Below are 25,577 nucleotides of genomic sequence, written 5' to 3' on the forward strand. Positions count from 1 at the left end.
AGGCAGTAACTTGACTTAAATCATATTTTTTTCAAGTTCTAACCTCTCATTTGAACAAAAAACTAAAAACGAGAACAATTTCGAGCCTCCGACACAGGAGTCCTAATATTAATAATATTGACAAGTTAAAATAAAATAATGGTAAGATAATTCATCCATACTAATACCTATTATAAATGCAAAAGTAACTCTGTCTGTCTGTTACTCAATCACGCCTAACTACTGAACCAATTTGCATGAAATTTGGTATAGAGATATTTTGATACCCGAGAAAGGACATAGGCTACTTTTTACCCCGGGAAATAGGATAGGTTTTATCCCGGCAATCCCACGGGAACGGGAACTATGCGGGTTTTTCTTTGACTGCGCGGGCGAAGCTGCGGGTGGAAAGCTTAATATAAAAATGAATCCCAAAATGTGTTGGTAAGCGCATAACTTGAGAACGGCTTAACCGATTTCCTGAATTCTTTTTTTATAATTTTCCTTGAAGTTCGAAGATGGTTCTTATGTAGAGAAAACGTGAATATGTACCACGGGCGAAGCCGGGGCGGACCGCTAGTTTCATATAAAAACACGCAGAAAGCCATGCATATTGCATCGCAATTACAGACCTCGTTAGGCCGTATTGAATATTGATTAATAGCACCGAAAACTTTATAAACAATCAACCAAATAAGGCATTGTACAATGTACGCTGTCTGGAGACCTGTTCTTAACTTTTTGGATGGAAAGTTACATTTACGCCGACCTCTAGCCGCAACCGGTTACCATTAAAGGATCGATACAGTACACTAAATTGCTGTAAATGCACGGGAAGTTTGTTATTCAAAACCAAACGATTTAATATGAGCAGTCCCAGAAAAGTAAATAGTTATTCCACGATTACCTACACCTAGTACTAGTAGAATGAGCAGCCGAGCACGACAAAACACCGACTGGTTCCGGCGACCAGCGCCGCAAGAGCCCTTGCCGCCGCAGCGCGGCATCCCGCGCTGGCTCATGCAACACTGGCACGTCCGCTCAACGTACTATTCTCATACAGCTCATTATTATGTGTACTACTGTTTTTTCTTTCTTTATGGAACGTTTGTGAAAACAATCGATTGGTGTTGATTATTTTTCACATGCAAATTAAGTCTTACAATAACAAACATCTGGATATTTACTTATTTACTGTTCACACTCAAACTCAAACATTTATATTAGACTAATTTTAGTAGCACTTTCGAATCGTCATTACATAAGTATTTTACCTCCGGGAAGTTGGCACCGCACTTTGAAGTAAGAAAAATTTTAAAGGTTGTTCCAGGTTGTTCTACATTGTTCCAGAATTTCATACAGCTGAGATTAAAACTTTTCGAGAAAAGTCAAAAAACCCGATTTTTGGGCTGGCACCGCACTTTTTAGATATCGCGATTCTGGCGGTTGTTCCAGGTTGTTCTAGGTTTGTTCTATATTGTTCCAAAATATCGCGTCCGAAAAAAATTTATTTTCCACAAAATTCGTAAAAAACCACCTCCGGGAAGTTGGCACCGCACTTTGAAGTTAGAAAAATTTTAAAGGTTGTTCCAGGTTGTTCTAGGTTTGTTCTACATTGTTCCAAAATATCGCGTCCGAAAAAAATTTATTTTCCACAAAATTCGCAAAAAACCAAAAAGTAGTTGACCTCCGGGAAGTTGGCACCACACTTTGAAGTTAGAATAATTTTAAAGGTTGTTCCAGGTTGTTCTAGGTTTGTTCTATATTGTTCCAAAATATCGCGTCCGAAAAAAATTTATTTTCACAAAATTCGTAAAAAACCAAAAAGAAGTTGGCACCGCACTTTGAAGTTAGAAAAATTTTAAAGGTTGTTCCAGGTTGTTCTACGTTTGTTCTATATTGTTCCAAAATATCGCGTCCGAAAAAAAAATTATTTTCCACAAAATTCGTAAAAAACCACCTCCGGGAAGTTGGCACCGCACTTTGAAATTAGAAAAATTTTAAAGGTTGTTCTAGGTTGTTCTAGGTTTGTTCTACATTGTTCCAAAATATCGCGTCCGAAAAAAAAATATTTTCAGTAGCAGTATCTATGGAGAAGAACCGGCAAGAAACACCATAGTTGCTCTTTTAAAATCATGTCAATATTACATAATATGTAACTTATATCTAACTGTATATTATGTTATTGAAGTAAATATTTAAAAGTTCATTTAGGTTAAATATCAATACGAGACGTAGTTGTTATTGCAAGAAGGCGTGGTTGTTATTCATTTACGTGAAAGCATTACGACAAAATATTTTTAAGACGATTTTAAGCTGAGACAAATCGACGAATAAAATTTTACTCTGTTAATAAGTACCTACTAGTAATGAGATTCAAGTTCTTGGCCTAGGTAGGGCAGAGTGAATTGACACAAGAATGAGCTACCTGTATACCAGAACGCCTTCCCGAGAACCTCGAGTCCTCGACACCCTATAGCCCTATACTATGCAATTTAATCAGTAAAACTTGGCGTTTGGCGCGGTGACTCAAGTCCAATCGCGCCGTCGCAGGCGCCGCCATTTTATTCAACCCACCACGTGCTCCTGTTACATGCAATCCATTACCTACTGAATTCTCAAATTTACTTATATTACCCTACATTATTATAAATGTATACTTATATCTTATTAAAAATGAATAATCTTATTAAAAATAATTCGATATATTTCTAGGAAAAAGCTCGCCCGGTTCGCCGGTTGCATGATATTCAATCGAAATTGTACTACCTGTGGTGTTTCATTCTGTGCATCTAGTTTCCGAAACCGGCAACGATAGCGTCTGACGTGGAAGCACTCAGGTCGGCAATCACGCGTACAAACAGTTACAAAAACGAACAGCGTTAACGGTACACGCAGCGCGCTAGTGCAAGCGTATCCAAATGACTGAGCGGGCCGCGGAGTGCCGAGTGCGGCCGCAGAGGGCGCGAAGCGGTGTCACAACGGCTTGCAGTGCCCCCCTCCCCCCCGCGTCGCGCCTATAGCCCCGAGCTCGACCCACACCGCGTGCTAATAAAAACCAACAATCATTCACCCAACTCGAAATTAATTACTTTACTCGCCGATACTCAAGGACAAAACGTCTATCTTCTCATAACTTTAATGTACGATATCAATGACGTAAAAAAAAAAACAAACGACTGTCGTAAAAATATAATCAGAGCAATAAATAAATACCTGTATTCTCATAATCGCTTCCTCATCATAATGTGTGCGTGCACCTAAGATCAAGCAACCGTCCCATACGCATGGTCAAGCACTATGTTATCGCTTCCGTCGTTGGAACGGTGATCATCATAGGTACCTACTTGAAATTGAAAAATACGACCGTACAAAAAATATAATTTAAAGGAAATTTTATGCACAACATTTTCAGTTTTCGTGGTATATGAAACTTCATCTTACAAGATAAGAATAATAACGAACGCGAAACACGTTAAAAAATACATCTAACCAGCATTTAGCACCTATTCATTTGTCAAAATAATCCATACTAATACCACAGACTAATAATAATATACTACGTATACAACTAATACTAATATAAATGCGAAAGTAACTCTTGTCTGTCTGTCTGTTACTCAATCACGCCTTAACTACTGAAGCAATTTGCATGAAATTTGGTACAGAGATATTTTGATACCCGAGAAAGGACATAGGCTACTTTTTACCCCGGGAAATAGGATAGGTTTTATCCCGGCAATCCCACGGGAACGGGAACTATGCGGGTTTTTCTTTGACTGCGCGGGCGAAGCTGCGGGTGGAAAGCTAGTACAACATAAGTGTTTGAGAAAATATAATACCTATGTATAGCAGCATCTTAAACAAACACTGCTAATACCATCGGAAAGTCGGCTATACACATTTCGCGAGGTCCAGAAAACGTTCACAAACAAGACTTGTGGGGGGAATGGTGTGGGAGTTAGCGGCCTTTATACAATTGACATTTCTCTTTTTGGTTTTTCATTCACTGACACATTTACCGATAGTATTTCCCTTCATTGATGTGGATGGAAGTAGCCTCGTAAATCCATAGGTCTAGAAGATAAAAAAACACGAGCCAAACCGTGTGAAGACTGCAGACACAGGATTTCTGGCAACATAAAAGTTTGACGACCGACTCATGTCAACTGTCATTAATCTAGCCGACGCATCGGCTACTGGGTTAAATGCGACAACTTCAACAAAATCATCAGATGACCATGAATGTGAACATCACTCCAAATGCCATACGAAACGGTATCCTTCATCCACACAGCTGTTACATTGTCAGCGTATTATTATGTTATACGTGGGCCACACTGAAAGTTTTGCGTAACTAATAAACAAAACAATTTATTTGTCCAATATTATATTTACTACTTTTTAAAGTATTCTCCGTTACATTTAAAACACTTTTTCATCCGTTCAAAACATTTCTGGAAACATGAGGACCATTGGTCTGAGGGTATGTTTTCTGCGTGCTGTTTGAAAGCAACCACGGCCTCTTCTGGCCTCGTAAATGTCGAACCACTCATTGAATCATAGATTTTTGGGAAAAGGAAGAAATCGCAAGGTTCTAGGTTAGGACTGCGTGCGGCATGAGTCATGTGCTCTATGTTTTCAGTAGCCAAAAATGACTTTGTTTTGTTCGCGGTGTGCGCCGAAGCACTGTCATGGTGCAACAAGATGCGACTTCTAGGTCGCTTTTCTCTTATTTTTTCTAAGACATTGGGCAAAAAATAGTGGTGTACCACTCGGCATTAACAGTCTTTTGTTACTCAAGTGGGATAGTGCAGACAGGATTCGTCTAAGAGAAAAATAATGCAATCATTTGTTTGCCAACCCTTCTCGCCTGCCTCAATTTGGTTGGTTTGCTGTCACTTTCAAACACCCACAAAGAATATTGGTGTTTTCTTTCTGGAATATAACCATATATACATATTTCATGTCCTGTCACGATATTATACACGGCATTAGAATGTCCGTAATTGTACTTTAATTGCATTTCTTAACACCAATCTACTCGATGTCGTTTTTGTTCTGGAGTGAGTTTGGGAGCAATTCACCGGCAACCAAGCTTCCTAACTTTGAAATGTTCATGTAAAATTTTCTGAATTTGTCTCATACCAATCCCCAGATGTCCTCGAATCTCCTAATAAGTGATATGGCAATTTTCTTAAATTAGTCGTCTGATGGTAGCCATATTTTCCTCCGTGATCGCAGTTGAGGGTCGACCTTCACGACTTTCATCATGAAGAGAAACACGGCCGCGATGAAATTCAGCATATCAATGCCTTACAGTGCTCAAATAAGGTGCTTCCCTCCCAAAAGTATTTTGAAGGCGTGCAGTGCAAGCTTTCGGAGAAAACGAACTTTTAAAATCATCAAAAATCATCGCCCTAAAATTGTTTCGTGTTAGTTCCGTTTTTGCTACGGACAACGGACTTCAACTTGAGATAAAAAAAAATTGACACGAGCTTCCAGCCAAATTTTTTTTTCCTCAACTTATGAGACTTCATAGGTTAAAAAAATATAACATTCAAAATTCAAACATTTATGGGTGGCTAGAAACGCAAAACTTTTAGTGTGCACTAGGTACAATATACATTATGCAACTACTGTCACACGTTCCCCAAATATAAGTTGTCACCGGACTTGACAAGTGGGTATTTTGACACAAACGGAAAACAAATAATTTCATGGTCAAACGACATTTGGCAAGGGTCCGCCGAGGGGTGAGTTCCCTTTGAATAAGAAAGGCATTTAACAAACGCAATACTATTTAATATTTATCATGACGGTCTGACAGGATCTTGTGTGCAATGACAACGCAAAACTCACCATTCTATATTCCTATTTTGTATGTGCGTACATGCTTCCGTGGTACTTTTCTATAATATAATAATTATTAATAACTTTTTTAATTACTTAATTAATTTTTTTTTATTTTTTAAATTAAAATTAGATCATCGACATATTATATACCTATTAGCCGTGGGTTCACACGGATAGTTGAAATTAAAAGCGAAAGTAAGTCACGAGTTAAATCGAAATGAAGCATGGAACTTGATGCCAGCTTGTTGCAGGAGAATGGTTGATAATGTGTTAGAAAAATTACTCTTAGCTTTTCGATATACCTAGCAACCAATATTCTTTGTTTTATAAATAAGTAAAATAATAAAAAATTCAGAAAGGAAAGTAATATACGTGGAAGTGGAACCAACCAATGCTTGTCAGCTTTGCCACCATAATATATATGTAAATGAAGTTCTCATGTGAGACTTCCTTTAAAATTGGCTGTCAATTGTCATTACGTACTCTGTGGGTGTTTGTACACTATGGTTTGATATTACTCTATAATTAAAAAGATCACTTGCTGCGTCACGTGCGACTTAAGAAATAAGGAGGTTATACCAATTGAATTAAAATTGTAAAACAATAGCTTTAAATGTTGTTTCTCTCTTTCAGAGCAACACGCTTCTATTGTTTTTCTTTTCATCATCAGGTAGTCATTACCACCTAAATTAAATAAGAACATTATAAAACAACATTTGTACAGCTAGTTTTCAATCATCAATAATGGATAAATTAAAATTTGAATTCATGGTCAAGGCCAGTGAAGATATTAAAACAAATATAATTTGTGTAACGAAAATAACGGATTTAGAGGGCAGAACCTTTGCCATCCCAGATAAATTACAACCTGTTAGACTGCATGAGGCTATAGCACAGACCCAAATATTTCAAAAAGTGAAGGCTACATTACAAAGACGACATGAGAAACGACAAGTATGGGTATCCATGAAACCGGAGATGAAGATGGTTTATTGTGATGAAGATGGGAATAAACAATTTATGGGATATTTACTGGAGGAGCAAACAGAACCACCATCTGCTACATCAGGAATTTCCGAAGAATCACTATCAAGGATCATTGAGGGCTTCGCTGAAATGAAAAAAGATAAACCAAAACCAGTTAACAGATTGGCAGAAAAATTTGTTATTGAAAAATTCAATAGCAAAATAACTAATGTGTCTCAGTGGATGAATACTTTTGAAGCGGAATGTGCACGAATGGAAATAGAAGATAGCAGAAAAATTGAAATTTTTAGGTTATTTATAGAAGATTCTTGTTTAGACTGGTATAGTTCCATGCTTATAAAGCACACCATAAATTCAGAATGGGCAGTGTGGAAAATAAACTTTTGTGATACTTTTGCAGATAGGGGTTGGTCACCGATCAGGTATGCAATGTTATATAAATACAGGCAGGGCTCGTTACTGGAATATGCGTTAAAAAAAGAAAAACTACTGTTAGAAATAAATAAATCCATAGATAAAATCACTCTAATTGATCTGATTGCCACTGGATTACCTAGTTTTATTGCGGATAATATTGATAGGAATAGTTTAAAAGAAATTAAAGACCTATTTAATAGTATAAGAAGATTAGAGCATAAGGTAAACATAAAATCATTTGATAAAAAGATAGGACCTCTGGAAAATAAACTAAAAGAGAAAAATGTAAAACCTATGATTAGTCCATGTAAAATTTGTGAAAAAGAGAATAAAGGCATACGTTACCACCCTGAATCCCAATGTTGGTTCAAAATTAAAAATAATGACAGGCCAAAAAAAGATTATATAAGGAGCGTTAATAATTCAGAATTAGAGACCGAATTAAATGAAATTAACCCAAAAAACTGATTGTGCCGCCATTAATAAAAGTTAAATTACTAATTAATGACACTTTGGAAACATCAGGAATCTATGATTCAGGTTCTAATGTGTCCTTAATAAATTCTAGATTATTATCTATAAAAAAAATACCTACTTATAATACAAATACAGGTTTAAAAACAATTAATGGCGTAAAAAAAACATTAGGAATGGTAAAATTAAAAATTAAAATTTTTGAAATTGAAAAATATGTCAACATTTTTGTTATAGACGAAGAAAACTTTGATTATAACTTCCTACTTGGACTAGACTGTATACAAAAATTTCACTTAACCCAAAATGAAAATTTAGATATCACCCAAAATAACCATTATAAAAAATACATAAAAGATAAAGAAAACCAATCTATAAACACAAAAAAATTTGCTGGATATTCGGGTAGTGACATAGGGAAAAATCAAGATAATACATTATATTATAAAGATAAAAAAGAAACTATTGATGAATATAAAATAAACTTTAATGAAAATATGCCAGTAGATAATTTTGATATTTCAGTAAATAATTTACAACATCAGGAAAAATCAGCTATTCATAATCTTATATCCAAATATAGTTCAATTTTTGCTAGAGACAAATATGACGTAGGCACTGTAAAAGGTTATGAAGCTCATATAGATTTGATCATAGATAAATACTGTAGTAAGAGACCATATAGGTGCTCCATTGAAGATATGAAAGAAATAGAAATACAAATTTCAAAATTACTAGAAAAAAATTTAATCGAGGAGTCTTACAGCCCTTTTGCTGCTCCCATAACACTAGCATTTAAAAAAGATGAAGGAAGAAAATCAAGGCTATGTATAGATTTTCGAGAATTAAATAAAATTATAGTTCCCCAATCACAACCATTTCCGTTAATTGAGGAATTAATGATTAAAACAAGAAAATGTAAATATTTTTCAACGTTAGATGTAAACTCAGCGTTCTGGTCCATACCTCTTAAAATTGAAGATAGACATAAAACAGCATTTGTTACACAGGATGCTCACTTTCAGTGGACCTGTCTACCTTTTGGTTTAAAGACTTCACCGGCTATTTTTCAGAGAATATTGGGTAGCATTATAAGAAAACATAAACTGTCGGATTTTACTGTAAATTATATAGACGATATTTTAGTATTTTCAGAATCATTTAAAAAACACATTGAACACTTATCTTTATTATTAGAAGCAATCTTAAAAGAAGGTTTAAAATTAAAATTCACAAAATGCAACTTTGCACAGGACTCAGTAAAATATCTAGGGCACATAATAAAAAACAATACCGTCACTCCACTAAAAGATAATTTGATAGCTATAAAAGAATTCCCAATTCCTAAAACACAAAAAAATGTTCGTCAATTTTTAGGAAAAATTAATTTTTATGGAAAGTATGTACCAAATATTTCAATTATCCTTGATCCATTACATAATTTATTAAGAAAAGGAGAGAAATTCATTTGGTCGGATAAATGTCAAGAATCGTTTGAAACTATAAAAAAACTACTTTGCTCAAAACCTATTCTAGCCATCTTTGATCCAGACCTTCCAATACATGTGTATACAGACGCTAGCATTCAAGGCATTGGTGCGATTTTAAAACAAATTCAACCCAACGGTGAGGAAAAACCTTGTGCTTATTTTTCAAAAAAATTAAACGACTCTCAAAAAAAGAAGAAAGCCATATATCTTGAATGTTTGGCAATAAAAGAGGCGGTAAAATACTGGCAACACTGGCTTATAGGAAAAACATTTACGGTTTATACAGACCACAAACCATTGGAAAATATGAATATAAAAAGTAGAACAGATGAAGAACTGGGGAGTCTAACATATTATTTGTCACAGTTTAATTTTAAAATAATTTATTCTCCAGGTAAATATAACATAGAGGCAGATACCTTAAGTAGAAATCCGGTATTGGAATCATATGATAATCAAGATTGCAGTTTAAAAGTAGTGAACTTTATTAAATTAAAAGACATAAAAGAGGACCAAGATAAAAATGAGGATATAAAACAAAATACAAATAAATTAATTTTCAAACATAATATATATTATAAAAAGATAGGAAAGAATGAAAAGATTGTACTATCTGAGGAGTTAAGCAAAAAAATAATAAAACATGTACATTACTATTACTGTCACTTAGGAAGACAACAAATGGAAAATAAAATTAAGCCCTTTTATCAAGCGAAAAATTTATCAAATAATATAAAAAAATTTTGCGAAACTTGTGATGTATGCATAAAAAATAAATCTAGAGGAAATTACAAATTTGGACAGATGTCTCACTTAGGTCCGGCTACTTATCCGTTTGAAATTGTGTCTATTGACACCATAGGGGGATTTGGTGGTACTCGTTCAACCAAAACATATTTGCATCTATTAGTGGATCACTTCACTCGTTACGCCTATATTCTGACATCAAAAACTCAGAATGCGGATGATTTCATAAAACTTGTCAAAAAAGTAACACAAGATTATAAAATTGCCTTAATCCTATCAGACCAATATCCTGGCATAAACTCAAATGATTTCAAAAAATATTTAAAAGAAGAAAATATACCTATTGTTTTCACAGCAGTAAATGCCCCATTTTCAAACGGACTAAACGAGAGATTAAACCAAACGTTAGTTAATAAAATTAGATGTAAGATTAATGAAAAGAGAGATAAAATTGCATGGACAACCATTGCTCATGAGTGCACCGACAAATATAACGAAACAGAACATAGTGTAACGGGATTTTCCCCAAAATATTTATTAGAAGGTAAAAATGTTGACATTCTACCAGAGGAACTGAAACAAAATATAACACAGAATCATCTAATTCGAGACCGCAAAATTGCCTTAAAAAATAGTATAAAATCGCACAACTATAATAAACAAAAATTTGATAAAAATAGAAAACATTGTGAACTAAAAGTCGGAGATTCTGTATATGTAGAAAACGGAAATAGGCTAAATCGAAAAAAACTGGATGAATTGAAAATAGGACCATATCAAATTATAGACAAAATTTCAAATTCAATTTACAAAGTAAATACGGGTCACAAAAAGTTAGAGTCGAATTATTTTCATATTACAAAGCTTATTCCAGTAGTAGAATAAAACAAGCAAACCTTTTAAATTTCATTTATTCGATTCGGGGGGGGAGATGTAAATGAAGTTCTCATGTGAGACTTCCTTTAAAATTGGCTGTCAATTGTCATTACGTACTCTGTGGGTGTTTGTACACTATGGTTTGATATTACTCTATAATTAAAAAGATCACTTGCTGCGTCACGTGCGACTTAAGAAATAAGGAGGTTATACCAATTGAATTAAAATTGTAAAACAATAGCTTTAAATGTTGTTTCTCTCTTTCAGAGCAACACGCTTCTATTGTTTTTCTTTTCATCATCAGGTAGTCATTACCACCTAAATTAAATAAGAACATTATATATATAGTACTTAATAGTTAAATGACAAAAAAAAATGCATTTTTTTACAACACAGACTGACACATAATAGCTTTGTACGGTTTCGTTACTAGCCAAATAATTCATAAACAAATTAACAAACCCAGTCGGGCAAGCAATCTTCTACAAATATTTTAAGATAAATGATTACAGATTATATGCATAAGTTTGTGAGCATGAACCTTTTATTTATTGTTACTAATTCATGATTTTTATTTTTTATATTTACTTTATAATATACATCAGAATAATATATGATCTATAGAAATTATTAGCAATCTATCAAAGAGTGTTTTATATGAAATAAAAAAATATCTATAGGTCTACCAGAATCTGATGGCATATTTATATTTAAGAAATAATAGATTTTCATATGGCAACTTTATTTGACAACTATCAAATTGGTTGTCAAATTATTTGTCTTCTTTGCAATTATTGAATAATTTTTAGGATTTTGTCAAAAAAATCTTCGAAAGTGTCGAAAAAGCCGCTGCGATCACACGCAAGAGGTGTTGTTTATAATGTGTATAGAAAAACATTCGATGAAGAAGGGTCAAACACATCACAATTTTCAATTTTGAATATTTTATTGGTCAATTGGACTTACCCGTTTTAATACTTTTAATTAAAAATATTATATGTAGGTAACTATAATATTGTTTGTTGTTTACAATATAATTTTATGAAAACTTATTACAGGAGTTTCCAATACGGCTATTCGTCAAGTCCAAGTCAATTTTATAATGTGTATATCTGTTAATACTTACAAAAATACCTAAACAGTTTTATTTTATTTTATAATAAATTATAAGCAATCTAGTTTTGATCTGCATTATCATTACATCCATATTTTCACATGGCATAATGATAATGAATATACAAATATAGGTATGTGAAAATAATAATATGTATTACCTTTATAAAAATAATATGTACATATTATACATGCAAATATGTACCTATATAATATTAAGTGGACATCTCATTATTAAGTACGGTATTGTCCACTTATGTAATGTGACTAATAAAACAACAACAAAATAAAAAATAAGCAGTATCTAGATCGTTCAGTCCATTTTCCCTAGGGTTGCACACTCAAAATTTTGATTTCCCTAATTGCCATCAGATTCTGGTTTACCTTTAATAAATTTAACAGGTAATCACTAATCACGTTAAAGGATTCCGTACATTATCAGGACTATGTGACATAGTGACATATTATGAATTATGATAAATTATAGTCGTACATATTATACAGGGTGGAATTGTAACGCTACCTGAAAGGAAAGTTGTCCTAATATCTAAATAGAATAGGTCAGGATACATCGCCCCTTTTTGCAAGTGATTACTATCAAGCTGATTTTCCGTTTGTAGCTTTATTTTGATGAGACACCGAACAATTTCGTGTACGAAACTCTCGATTGTGGTAGCTAACAGAGATAACAATTTTTGATTTGATGGTTCTCAAATATTTATTACGCAATTTGTAGGACAATATGTCTGTTGAATTATATAAACATTAACTAAGTGAAAACAAAAAAATCAGCTTGTTAGTAATCATTTATGATGACCTCGTTATCGATACACTTTGGAAAGGGGGACTCTTTGAACCAACCATAGATTTTGTAGGACAAATATTTTTTCGAATAATTTAGTTAATTATCTTGAGATTGAACAAAAAAAAAATTCAGTTAGTAATAAATATTTGAGAACCATCAAATCAAAAATTTTTATCCTTGTTATCTCTGTAAGCTACCACAATCGAGACTTTCGTACACGAAATTATTGGGCGTCTCATCAAAATAAAGCTACAAACGGAAAATTAGCTTGATAGTAGTCACTTGCAAAAATGGGCGATGTATCCTGAACTAGAAGAATCTAATAGAAATTTTTTCTCAAAGGAAACATTAATTTAGAAAAGAAAAAACATCGATGAACTATATTTAGTTACATAAGACAAAATTTTCATCAACTGCATATCGCAACTGGGACCTGGGCAGTCGTGACTCGTGACTCGTGAGTAGTTTTGTGTCAACAAAACGCGATTATGGTCTAAGATCCAAATATAGGTCGACCTTTACCGGTGTGATAATAGAATGAGACCAATTTTATAATCAACTAGCGATCCGCCCCGGCTTCGCCCGTGGTACATATTTACGTTTACTCTACATAAGAACCATCCTCGTACTTCAAGGAATATTATAAAAAAAGAATTAACGAAACCGAAAAAGTTTGGCGAAAAAAAAATTTTTTGCAGATTTTCGACGGTATGGCGACCATTTGGAATCGTCCCAAAAGTATGGCTGCATGACGATGGTTACCTGTGCAAAAGTAAGCCTGGTACAAATTGTTTTTTTTTTTAAATCAACACATTCGCTTCGGTATGGCGGAAAAGTATGGCATGACACTACCGCCTACTTCTTTTTTATGGGTTATCGGTAAATTCTAAAATTTTTGTGTTACAAATCGCTATTTTTCCGACGAGTTCGACTAACGCCCACGCGACTAAGCCGCCGGTACCAGCGTTCACACCATCATTTTTCTTTTTGTCATTAAGTACTAAGACCCCTGTAGAACCGCCATCCTGTTACAAATGACTCGAAATTTTGTGTCAATATCTCCCGGTCTAAGCCGTTTGTCTCGGTAAATATTATTAGAAAACGACTATGACTGCACATTCTGTAGGTTTCTTACTTTATATTTTTATATTATAGTCTATTATATTTTTTTTATTATCTTGATACCTACTGCAATTAATTTAATTTTTTTTTTAATTCATTAAAAATGATGTCCTGTGCAGGATTTTCCCAGTCAACCCATTTTTAATACATTTTTAATAGACTAAATCTATAATATAAAAATGAATCCCAGAATGTGTTGGTAAGCGCATAACTTGAGAACGGCTGAACCGATTTCGTTAATTCTTTTTTTATTATATTCCTTGAAGTACGAGGATGGTTCTTATGTAGAGAAAACGTAAATATGTACCTACCACGGGCGAAGCCGGGGCGGACTGCTAGTTTATTATAAAATTGGTCTCATTCTATTATCAAGCCGGTGAAGGTCGACTTATGTTCGGATCTTCTACCATTAGACTTCTCTAGTCGCGAAGACAACGGTATTCAGTCAAGTGTGCATGGTTGATGGTGTAAGCGGGAGGCGCCCGCCTAGACTGGGAGCACCGAGCACGCGCGCAAACAGGTGGCGATTAATAATAGCCCCGCAAACTCGTAAATAGGAGGAAAGTTGACCACGATAATCTTTTATTATAAATAGCGAGCACGCGCGAAAAGCTACACCAGTGCATCCGATTGCACCTGCGTGCGTCTCACTCATCACAGCATATTCACGATAAGTAATGCAGTTCTTTCAATGGCTCGCAATCGTTCACAAAGCACATTTTAATGAAACTTGACGATTACGACAGACCGTTTAAGATCTATTCTACGATTTGGCCTCAGTTTAACGATTTGTTTAAATTATGAAGCCGCCAAGAAGGAATGTCGTTAATGCAAAAATTCCAATTATACTGGGCCGCAGCAACAGCAGGGCCGCACCGCGCACCGCAGCGCAGGTGTACGTACACTCACTGCACACAGTGCAGCGCGCACCGTGCACATATCTTAGCGGCGAGGGGCCCGCTCAAAGCCATTGTTTCCGACCACTCTAGATCAACTGATTATTCATTTTATGCTTTTCATAGCACTCCAATTCGCAGCGTTTTAATGGAACGATTTGCAGACGAAGTCACGGAGTTTACGGAGCGATTATTTCATGTCATTGAAATAGGCAAGAAGTCAAGGTGAGACCTTTGAGAATTTAGTTTAAATAAATAGGTTAGCCGACAGAAATATGCATAACTCGGTTTAAATTTGTCTCTGTAGTCACCAATACAAAGTATAATTTGTAATATATATTAATTATTATTAATATACTAAACGTATTCACTACGAGTTAAAGAATTCCATCAGATTGTAGGCGTTTACGGTTTAATTTAGTAATAAAAAAGATAAACAAGTAAGGATAAAGCGGCGGCGACGCCAGGCAATCAGGCAAACGTAATAATTTTCAATCCGAAAGCCGTCTGGACAGGAAAAAGAAACATCCGTTGCTGATATTTCTCTGGATAAAACGATCGATTTAAATCGTATTAAAGAGTACGAGGGGTATAAAACGCTTTGTGCAATCTGGTGGAGTCGATTATAGGCTCGTGCGCGGGCGCCACCTGCCGACAGGTGCAGCCAGCCCACACCGCGTCTGCATACTGATAGATAACCATTGACTCAAAGCTGTCCTTCATTTTGTAACTCTACATTGTTATGAGGAAAAAGGATGCGTTTATTTTACATCAACCTCAACTCAACATCCCATTTCAAATATCTCAGCCTAGTAATCAAATCAATTGCCGACCCGCAAGTGTGTTTATTCAACGTTGTTATCCGTAAGGAATGCACTGGAGCTATTTACTAATAATAATTTAACAACTAGGTGGATACATGTAATTCAATTCAATATTTTAATTTAAATGGCAATGTAATAGTTCATTATAGTCCTTTTCATAAAATGATGATTCCTGTGACACTTCATTTTTAATGCATATTTTTATTTTAAGGCGGCAGTCGGCAATATCACCAAAAATATAAAAATAAAGCTACTAAAATAAAAACAGTATTAAAAACAGAAAATAATATAATGAATAAATCGCGTTAAAAAGTCTTTAATTTCTAAAAACAGTATTGTTTAGTTTAATATAATGAAAAATAAAATACCACAAAAAATAACACCTACGCAATTTTTGTTTTAGGTATTTCAGCTTTCCAAAAAGTAAAATAAAAAGAAATATATGTGCCCATCAAGGGTAAAATTACTGAGGATTACGACCCAGAAAAAATACCTTTTGAAAAATAAACTTTGTAAAGTTAGCTGAAATTTGTGCAAGGCTGTTGTGCTGCAGTCGCGGCGCCGAAATTGGCGCCGCGACAGACTTTAACTGTTTACATGAAGTAAGTAGTAGTGGTGCGTTTCTCACGGTGACCACACGTTTGTGAAGTCAGTGGGAAAAATGAATTCACGAAAACAACTGAAACGACGCGATTTCATTAGGTTTGGCTGACGCAGGGGTGCGCGGGTGGCGGGGGGCGCCAACTGACTTTAAAATATTCGTGTCCGAATATTCAACTCAGCGCTGAGTTCAAGCCTCTGTACTGACTTCAAATCTGTTTACACAGGGTTTTTTTCGGGTCAGCACTGATTTGCCTCGAATTTGTAGTCAGTTACTGACCCTGTGTAAATCAGCACTCACCGACGTCGAGCCGAGTAAGTACGCGAACTTTGAAACCGCGATTTTAAGGGTCGTACGTCTATCAGCCCTTTTATAAATTTTGAGTCTATGAAAAATGACGCAAAATGGCGCCCGCCAAAAATTTTGCTCGAACCAAGTTTTAAAAATGATTATCTAGTTAATTACCGATAAAAAGTTATTTTTTTGCACTTTGCCGCATTACTTGAATTAATTATTAGTTACAAGACATGAACTCGACCATCGCGCTAAAGCGACTGAGTGCAGTTAGGGTATATGGCCTATGTTGAGCGGAACATAAGTGATGTAGGCGGTGTCGTCTCCATACGTATATCTCAATGGGTGAAAAGGACTATTATAGGTTTCGGTGCACACTGCAGCCGGCTAGTTGAACCAGCGCGCTAGCTACTCGCAAGAATAATAATAATGAAACTGAACAATTTTAAATGGACGGAAAAGATTGTTAATTGAATTAGAACTGATTTAAGCACCACAAGCGGATACGGGCCGAAAGGCATAAATAGGCTAGTAGAGTACTACGACACCACTTTCCCAGACTGTTACGCAACTGTCTGCTCTCATCTCACAATGGCCTTGACATTTTCGAAGACAGTTCCGTGATAGACGGATGAAAATTTTTAACTCTGCACACGAGCTCGATCGATAAATGAAATAATTGAAATAAACTTGTATTGTAATCGCAACATAGCCGAAACAATTTAAAACCAAAATCAAATAACGGGTAACTAGGTAGGCTCCTGCTAGGCTCGAAGCCCTTCGCAGTAATTGGTTTGATAGACTTCACGCAAATTGGCCCTAAATGTTTGTACTCAAACCTTACCCTGCATTATGATGTGTACCATCCTCAACAGGGGTCCAAGCGCGAGGGCGTGTGGGGTAAATATTTATTTTTTCACATATTGTTCACCCAAAGAGGGTAAAAGTCATCTAGGAATTACGAACTTATTCAAGCAATATATTCAATTATCAATATAAACGTAATTTACTGACGTTAAATTATTTTATTAATGTGAATGACTTACATAAATTTTAAATAATGTGATAAAAGAAACATTATCCGGAATTTTTCGTAAACCCTCTATCGTATAGGAGGTATCAACGTTGACAAGAGAGAATTTTAGTATAGTTGGTTCTTTGATATACTGTTCCTCTTGCTATTTCGGTTAGAGTCCGGGCTGTCTGGCTGGTCGCAGTGGTTGCGTTTATTATAGGTAAACCAGAATCTGGTGGCAATTAGGGAAATAAAAATTTTGAGTGTGCAACCCTGGGGAAAATGGACTGAACGATCTTGATACTGCTTATTTTTTATTTTGTCCTCAATATCATTAGTCACATTACATATGTGGACAATACTGTTCTTAATAATGAGATATCGACTTAATATTATGTAGGTACATACTTACATGTCGTCGGCTTAATAATCAAAGTTCGTAACTCCATCAGAGTAAATTTTACAGTAGCAAGTAAAAACCGATTATTTATTTTTTTTGTTTGAAGAGTTATTAATGTTATAATGAAAATTTATCTAAAATTGTGAAGGAAATCTATTTTTATGATTATTTTTTAAATAAAATTAATTTATTGAGTTAAAAATGGATTTACGAACTTTTCTACGTAACTATTTTGAGCGCTACGTAGTGAAAATGGAGTTAAGTTGTTTTGTGTTAAATAAAGTTACAGTTATTAATTTTAGTTATTAATATCTGTTAGGCAAATAAAACATAAGATATTGCAAAAATAGAAACATTGTTTTATTAGAAATCTACTAACAATTATGAAACTTACAGTTTTAGTCTTTATAGAACACTTATAAAAACTTATTGTCTTTCCAATATGGCAACAGAGTCAGTCTAAAACTTTACTTATTACTATTATCACAAAAACTGAGATCAGTCTAAACTTTTAAAATTTACTTATTAATATTAGTACTGGTAACTATAAGACTAAATAAACTTTTTATGAAGGTAATAACTCGTTGCATGTGTAACGAATTAATTAATATTGAGTCCAAATCAATAAAAAATAAAACTTCTGAAAAATAGAGTTGTGTGACATTTTAAAAGTGAGGTAATTCATCATAGTATTTATGATAATCTTTCTCCATACTACTCTTCAGAGCCTGTAGATCCATGTACTTATCCTTTTTAATTTTCAACCTTGATGAATAGAGTTGAGGTATGTCATCCCATGGAATAAAGGATAATATTTTCTTCATTCTAATAGGAAACTCTTCCCAGACTGTGCTAGAATGTCTCAGTTTGTACAGAATCTTTCCTTCGGGTGCATACTTCAGAGCCCTCAGATTAGTCACTGTAGGATCACCTGCCTTTTTACCAGGTCTAATTGACTTGTAGAAAGATAATGTGCGTTCAATGTCCTTAAAGAAGTCATGATAAAGATATTCGACCACATAGGGTTGTTTCTTGCAGGCAATTTTTGCCAGATAGGCATAATCTGCGGGAACGTTTATCTTTCTGTGTCTTATTGCCCTTTCTATGACGGAGTGCATGCTATCGCATTCCATCTGCGTGTGTCCTTTTTCAAGATATTTCTGAATTACAGTTATCTTTTTCTGCATGCTGAAATTCAATATGGCATTAGCCAATACAGAATTTCTGTTTTGGTATGTACAGCCGTCACTGTAAAGAATCAATTCTTGGCCATCATGTAAGGGGTGTTCCCTCGTAAACTTTTGAAGTGCTGTAACAATTATAGTAGAAAATTCATTGCTTGTAAGTTTTCCTTCACTTTCATTCCATATGTAGCAATAGCCTTTGTTCCTTTTAACGTCATACATGGTGAAATTATGTACTATCAGTTTTGTTCTATAGTAAAGAGCGGACACATTTGACCGTGGGCACAAAAGTACCGATTGCAAATCCATAGTGAGCACTTCATTGTTTGAAGCAGTGTCTTTCTCCAGTTCTTTTCGTGCTTCCTTCTTCTTTTCATCATGTAGTCTAAAATCAGATTCCGTAACATTTCCAGTTTTGTACGATTCGCAAGTCTCACACAAGTCCTTTTTTGGTCGAAACAATGACAAGTTAAGCTCATCAAATACTTTATGGAAACTTGCAATGCTCAGAGGCTTGGATTTTTCCAGTTTACAGAAGTCGTCTTTGTATGCCTTATACAGCTGCGATTTTGATGTCCAAAGAGGCTCCAAATACAATTTAGACGAGTCTTTTCGGCAATAGTGAGATTCCAGTTTTGGTAGGGAATCAAAAAACTTTCTTAATTGTTCCTTTGGTTCAGATTTAAGACTATTCTTTGGTGTTGGTATATTTGCAGGCGTAGCGCCGCGAATTATCCATTTTTTGATTGCCCATTCTCCAAGACTCAGACTGTTTAAGAACATTTTTTTGCACACACGATATCTATTTCCTTCACTATCTGAGAGGTATAATTCTACCGAATTTTCTCGTCTTGATGACGTCCCAGCACATCTTTCTCTTTGTTTCTGTTTACAAATTGACAACATTTTGACATAAACTTTCTTTTCTTTCCAACTCATATTCCAGAATTTTTCGAATCCTTTTTGTCGTTCTTCCTCTGATATTTTGGTACATTGTAGCTTTGTGTTACCTTTTAGACTCAGCTTACAATTGCACCTTTCCTTCATATTTCTTTTCGTCTTAGGCTCAATAAATATCCATTTATTGTCTATCTTTTTCTTCCCTAGATACATTTCGCCTTTTTCTCTTTGTTTCTGGTTTTTATTCACGCTCCAATCTTCTGGTCGACTCTTTTTTTGCCTCTTCTTTGAGGGTAGATCAATAATATTGTCTTCATGATTAGTTTCATAGTGCTGTACTACAATATGTTCGCTAGATACAGGTGATGGTCTGGTGTTATGTGGTTGTTCAGTGATGTAAATTTTAATTTCGTCCTCAGACGTGTGGACAATTGGCTCGTTTATTAATGCCTCTTGTGGATCGTTAATAATATCCGGTTGCAAACTAGAGTCAGCTATTTCGCTTGTTGAAGTTATTAGTACAGAGTCTGCCAAAATCGAAACGCTACTTGTGGATAACTTTCGGAGAGATCCATCGTTGGATATAATAATGTTCGCCGGAGTACCACTAATACTATTACTTGTATTTTCGTCCTTCTCAAGTACTAGTGAAGAATCTTCCTGTATTATGTAAGAACCAGTCTTGATTTCTGGATGATTCTGCGTCGTGAACTCTCCTGTTTCGCCATAATCAACATTTTGAAGTATTCTTAGTGCACGAGGATTTTTAAACATGCTGAACAGCTAAAATAAGTCTGAAATAAAAATAAAAAACGCCATTAAATAATGCCTAGCTACGTACATAATGCAAAATAAAACCTCGTAACTCCATAGACGCTGAGCTTAAAAGGTAATGAACACAAAATAAAACGTCCTAACTCCACCAAAATCTTTTGAGTCTTATTAATCAAATTTTCGTGGATATTTCTAGTTTAATCAAACTGAAATAACGTTTTTAATCATTAATACAACTAACTACACAAATAATAATACAATAATCCAGGATATACTTACTTTTTTGGCAAAAAGTGCACGCGTCCTCCTCCTACCGTTGCCAAAGCCGCACTGTCGTAAGGAGATACGTACTTTGCGCGGCAAAAAATGGCGGCGTGGACATAAGTAGTTTTATTATTAGTCTATAGAACAATTTGTGTTTTTTGTTGGGACTTATGACTTATTCCATTCGATAGCTTACAACATTTTACACTAGATGGCATCAACAGTCTTTTTTCACATTTTTGTGGAGTTACGAACTTTGATTATTAAGCCGACGATGTATAATATACAATTATACATATTACTTTTATACAGGTAATACATATTATTAGTATTTACACATACCTATTATTTGTATATTCATTACCAGTATGCCATGTGAAAATATCGATATAATGATAATGTAGATCAAAACTGCTTATAATTTTTTATAAAATAAAATAAAAATAAAACTATGTTTATTTTCGTAAGTATTAACAGAAACACACATTATAAAATTGACTTGGACAACTTGGACTTAACGAATAGCCGTATGGTAAGCTCCTGTAATAAGTTTTCATAAAATTATATTCTAATCAACAAACAATATTTTAGTTACCTACATATAATATTTTTTAATTTAAAGTATCAAAACGGGTAAGTCCAATTTACTAATAAAATCTTCAAAATTGAAAATTGTGATGTGTTTGATCCTTCTTCATCGAATTTTTTTCTATACACATTATAAACAACACCTCTTGCTTGTGATCGCAGCGGCTTTTTCGACATTTTCGAAGATTTTTTAGACAAAATCCTAAAAATTATTCATCAACTGCAAAAAAGACAAATAATTTGACAACCAATTTGATAGTTGTCAAATAAGTTGCCACATGAAAATCTTTTATTTCTTAAATATAAATATGCCATCAGATTCTAGTGCGCATCTTATCTGCACAGGAAAATATCCTTAATTTAAAGTCATTTTTAACGCGTAATTTTTAATCTTTTGTCTTTAGATAGATCCATCAGACATACATTTTTTATTACAAGACGTTTTATTCGTTGTTAAATAGGCGCCAGACGCAATTTTTTATTTCAAAATAATTAAAATATCATCGAAATAAGTGAAATTCCATCAACATGAGTCCCCGTGAAGGATGTAATCACTGTGTTACTTATACTACATATATATAATGTTCATTTTACTATTTACATTTTTTGCAACAATCTACCATCGTGCCTCCTTTTCCCAACGAACCTCAAATAGGACGTTAAATGTAAACTTGATAAAAACCAAATATGTATCATCAAATTCATATTGATACCCAAAAGTGTAATAAATATGAAACCATCTATTAAAAATATTAGTTTACTAATTATTTAATATAAGTATGTATTAAAAAAGGATAATATAAGTAATATTAAGTTATAAGTTACTTGTCTTTTAAGCGGACTCATGTTGATGTAATTTCACTTTAGTCCAAAAGGCAAATATGTAACAGAAAGTGAACTTGCGCATCTAATTTTTTGATATATTGTAGGGGATACCTAGAAAAGCGACGATGCAGAGCCGGCAGGCGCAGGCGTCTATATTCTCAGCGCCAGCCGTAAAACACCCTAGAGAAAAGGTCGGGGGGAGGTTTCCGTAGATACGCGCATACTATAGCTATGCTCGCGGCAAAGAAACCGGATCCCCCCGTGACGTAAGGTGGATAGGTCCGGAATGGAACGGCGATATTGTCTAATATCGGCGCCCATTATGCAACGCTCCCGGGCCTCGGAGGGTCGCTACAAGACGCAGCAGTCGCCACATAGACGGCGGGGGTACAAGGCCTGGCTGTTAACCCCCGTCGTTCAGGGTGATTAGACGGCCACCGTTGGGTTTTAGTGGGTATGGCTTCGCAGCGAGTCCCACACACCCACTTGGACAGTAAAACTGCCGAGGGGGATGCGTAAAAGCATTTCCCAACGCTAAAAAAAAAGGAATGGTAACTCTTGGGAAAAAAATCATAGAGAATTAAAAGATCTAGAATTTTGATCTGAGGTCTTTTTTTTATAAAATTTACAGTTTTCGAGAAAAACACGACGAAAAATGTATCCTGATTTTTTTACTTTATCGATCAATATCTCGATAACGATGCATGTTACGGAAAAAATGGTCAAGACTTAATTGTAGAGCATAAAAAAAGGAACAAAAAGTGTCTTATAAGTGATTTCTGAATTTCATCGGATAGCCGAGTTATGGCCTAAAAACAAATTTTACTCCTTTTTTTAAGATGGCGGCGAAAGCTCATAGGAAATCTTGGTCGAAAAACTCAAGTTAAGCTTTTCTAGGTATCCTCTACAATATATCAAAAAATTAGATGCGCAAATTCACTTTCTTTTTTAAATGTATATAATGAGTGGACTTCTTATTTCGATGACATTTTAATTATTTGAAAATAAAAAATTGCGTATGGCACCCATTAAACAACGTATAAAACATCTTGCAATAAAAAAAAATATGTCTGATGGATCTATCTAAAGGCAAAAGATTAAAAATTACGCGTTAAAAAATGACTGAAGTTAAGTATATCTTCCTGTGCAGATAAGATGCGCACTAATAAACGCAACCACTCCCGCCAGCCAAACAGCCCGGACTCTAACCGAAATAGCAAGAGAAACAGTATATCAAAAACCCAACTATACTAAAATGACTTTTTTTAAAACGTTGATAGCTACCGTACCACTAGGATGTTTTTGATAGCTATGATTCCAATACTAAACTTTCGACTCCAATAATTTACGTGATAATTATTAACAGACTTCAAAAAAAAAAGGAGTTCACAGTTCAGCCGGAATATTTTTTTATGTATACGTACACCGATTACTCCAAGGATTCTGAACCGATTTACATGATTATTTTTTTGTTTGATGTTTGGTGTCGAAATGGTCCCATATAAATTTTATTCGGATACATTGAGATATACATATGGAGAATACACCGCCTACATCTATGTTCTGCTCAACATAAGCCATATGGCCAAACTGCACTCAGTCGCTTTAGCGCGATGGTCGCGTTCATGTCTTGTTTGTTTTATAGCATAAAACCAGGAAACTCATCAAATATGCCCTCGATTGTGTTACGATATTGCACTGATAATTCAAGTAATGCGGCAAAGTGCAAAGAAAAAAGATTGCAATGTTCCATTTTTCAAAGTAAGTAAGTTCTTAGTGTCGGCTAAGACAAAAAGAGCCAAACTTCTATCACACGCAGCTATTTTCGACGAACAAAGAAAGGATTATGAGTAACAAAACCTCCCCTTCCTTCTGAGAAAGCGGTTGAGGGGAGAGGAGGCCGAGCGGGAATTTGGGACGCCGGCGGGCAAACAACCATTTATATTATATAACACACCGCATTCCGCATCGCTGCACGTTATTGAGACGGAATCTTTTCATTTACTAGCTTATTGGTATCTGCGTTCCCTTTTATAAATTATAATGTAGGTACCTACTAAGCTAGCTGACCCGACAAACGTTGTCCTGTCTTAAGAATATGTATGGTCAAACGCGTAAAGCGTTCAAATTATTATAATTCCTAATTCATTCAAACCGATACTTAATCTTCCAAATCCTTGTATTGTACAAGTTAGGATTTCATAGATTCTCGCAAAATTCAAAGAAAATTTAACCTATATACCTACCTACATCACAAATTATTATTATGAAGAAAACTTCTAGGGATTTTATTTTTTTATTTTAATAAATTCATACTATAATATTATAAATGCGAAAGTAACTCTGTCTGTCTGTTACTCAATCACGCCTAAACTAGTGAACCAATTTTCATGAAATTTGGTATGGAGATATTTTGATACCCGTGAAAGGACATAGGCTACTTTTTATACCGGGAAAATGACGCAATCCCAGAAATCCCACGGGAACTGGAACTATGCGGGTTTTTCTTTGACTGCGCGGGCGGAAACCCAGTAGTACATAATATTATATTTTATCGTCGAACGTGTACATATACTGTGTATGAACTGGTTAGGTATTTCAATTAAATTCATATTATATATTCTAGGAGGTAGCAACGTTGACAAGTGAGCATTTTAGTATAGTTGGTTCTTTGATATGCTGTTCCTCTTGCTATTTCGGTTACAGTCCGGGCTGTCTGGCTGGCCGCAGTGGTTGCGTTTATTAGTGCGCATCTTATCTGCACAGGAAAATATCCTTAATTTAAAGTCATTTTTTAACGCGTAATTTTTAATCGTTTGCCTTTAGATAGATCCATTAGACATACATTTTTTATTGCAAGACGTTTTTTTCGTTGTTAAATAGGTGCCAGACGCAATTTTTATTTCAAAATAATTAAAATATCATCGAAATAAGTGAAATTCCATCAACATGAGTCCCAGTGAAGGATAAGTAATCACTGTGTTACTTATACTATATATAATAATCATTTTACTATTTACAGTTTTTTTGCAACAATCTACCATATCGCCTCCTTTTTCCCAACGAACCTCAAATAGGACGTTAATGTAAACTTGATAAAAACCAAATATCATCAAGAAATTAAAGACTTTTTAACGGATTTTAAA

The 25,577-nt window shown here is 34.6% G+C and overlaps 1 protein-coding gene across 5 annotated transcripts in view; it reads right to left on the reverse strand.

The window, feature by feature from the left end:
• Positions 1 to 25,577, reverse strand: part of LOC123705278 (insulin-like growth factor 2 mRNA-binding protein 1) — a 78,614-nt gene that overhangs the window by 13,783 nt on the left and 39,254 nt on the right. Inside the window, exon 1 of one of the 5 annotated variants that reach the window (XM_045653997.1) lies at positions 2,749 to 2,939. The exons of the other annotated variants lie outside the window; for them this stretch is intronic. Coding sequence (XP_045509953.1) covers positions 2,749 to 2,771 — 23 coding nt within the window. The 5' untranslated portion in view covers positions 2,772 to 2,939. Of the gene's footprint in view, positions 1 to 2,748; positions 2,940 to 25,577 lie in introns of those variants that run through there. 5 annotated transcript variants of the gene reach the window in all.

This window comes from Colias croceus, chromosome Z, assembly GCF_905220415.1.
Source record: "Colias croceus chromosome Z, ilColCroc2.1".
Classification (NCBI taxonomy): domain Eukaryota; kingdom Metazoa; phylum Arthropoda; class Insecta; order Lepidoptera; family Pieridae; genus Colias; species Colias croceus.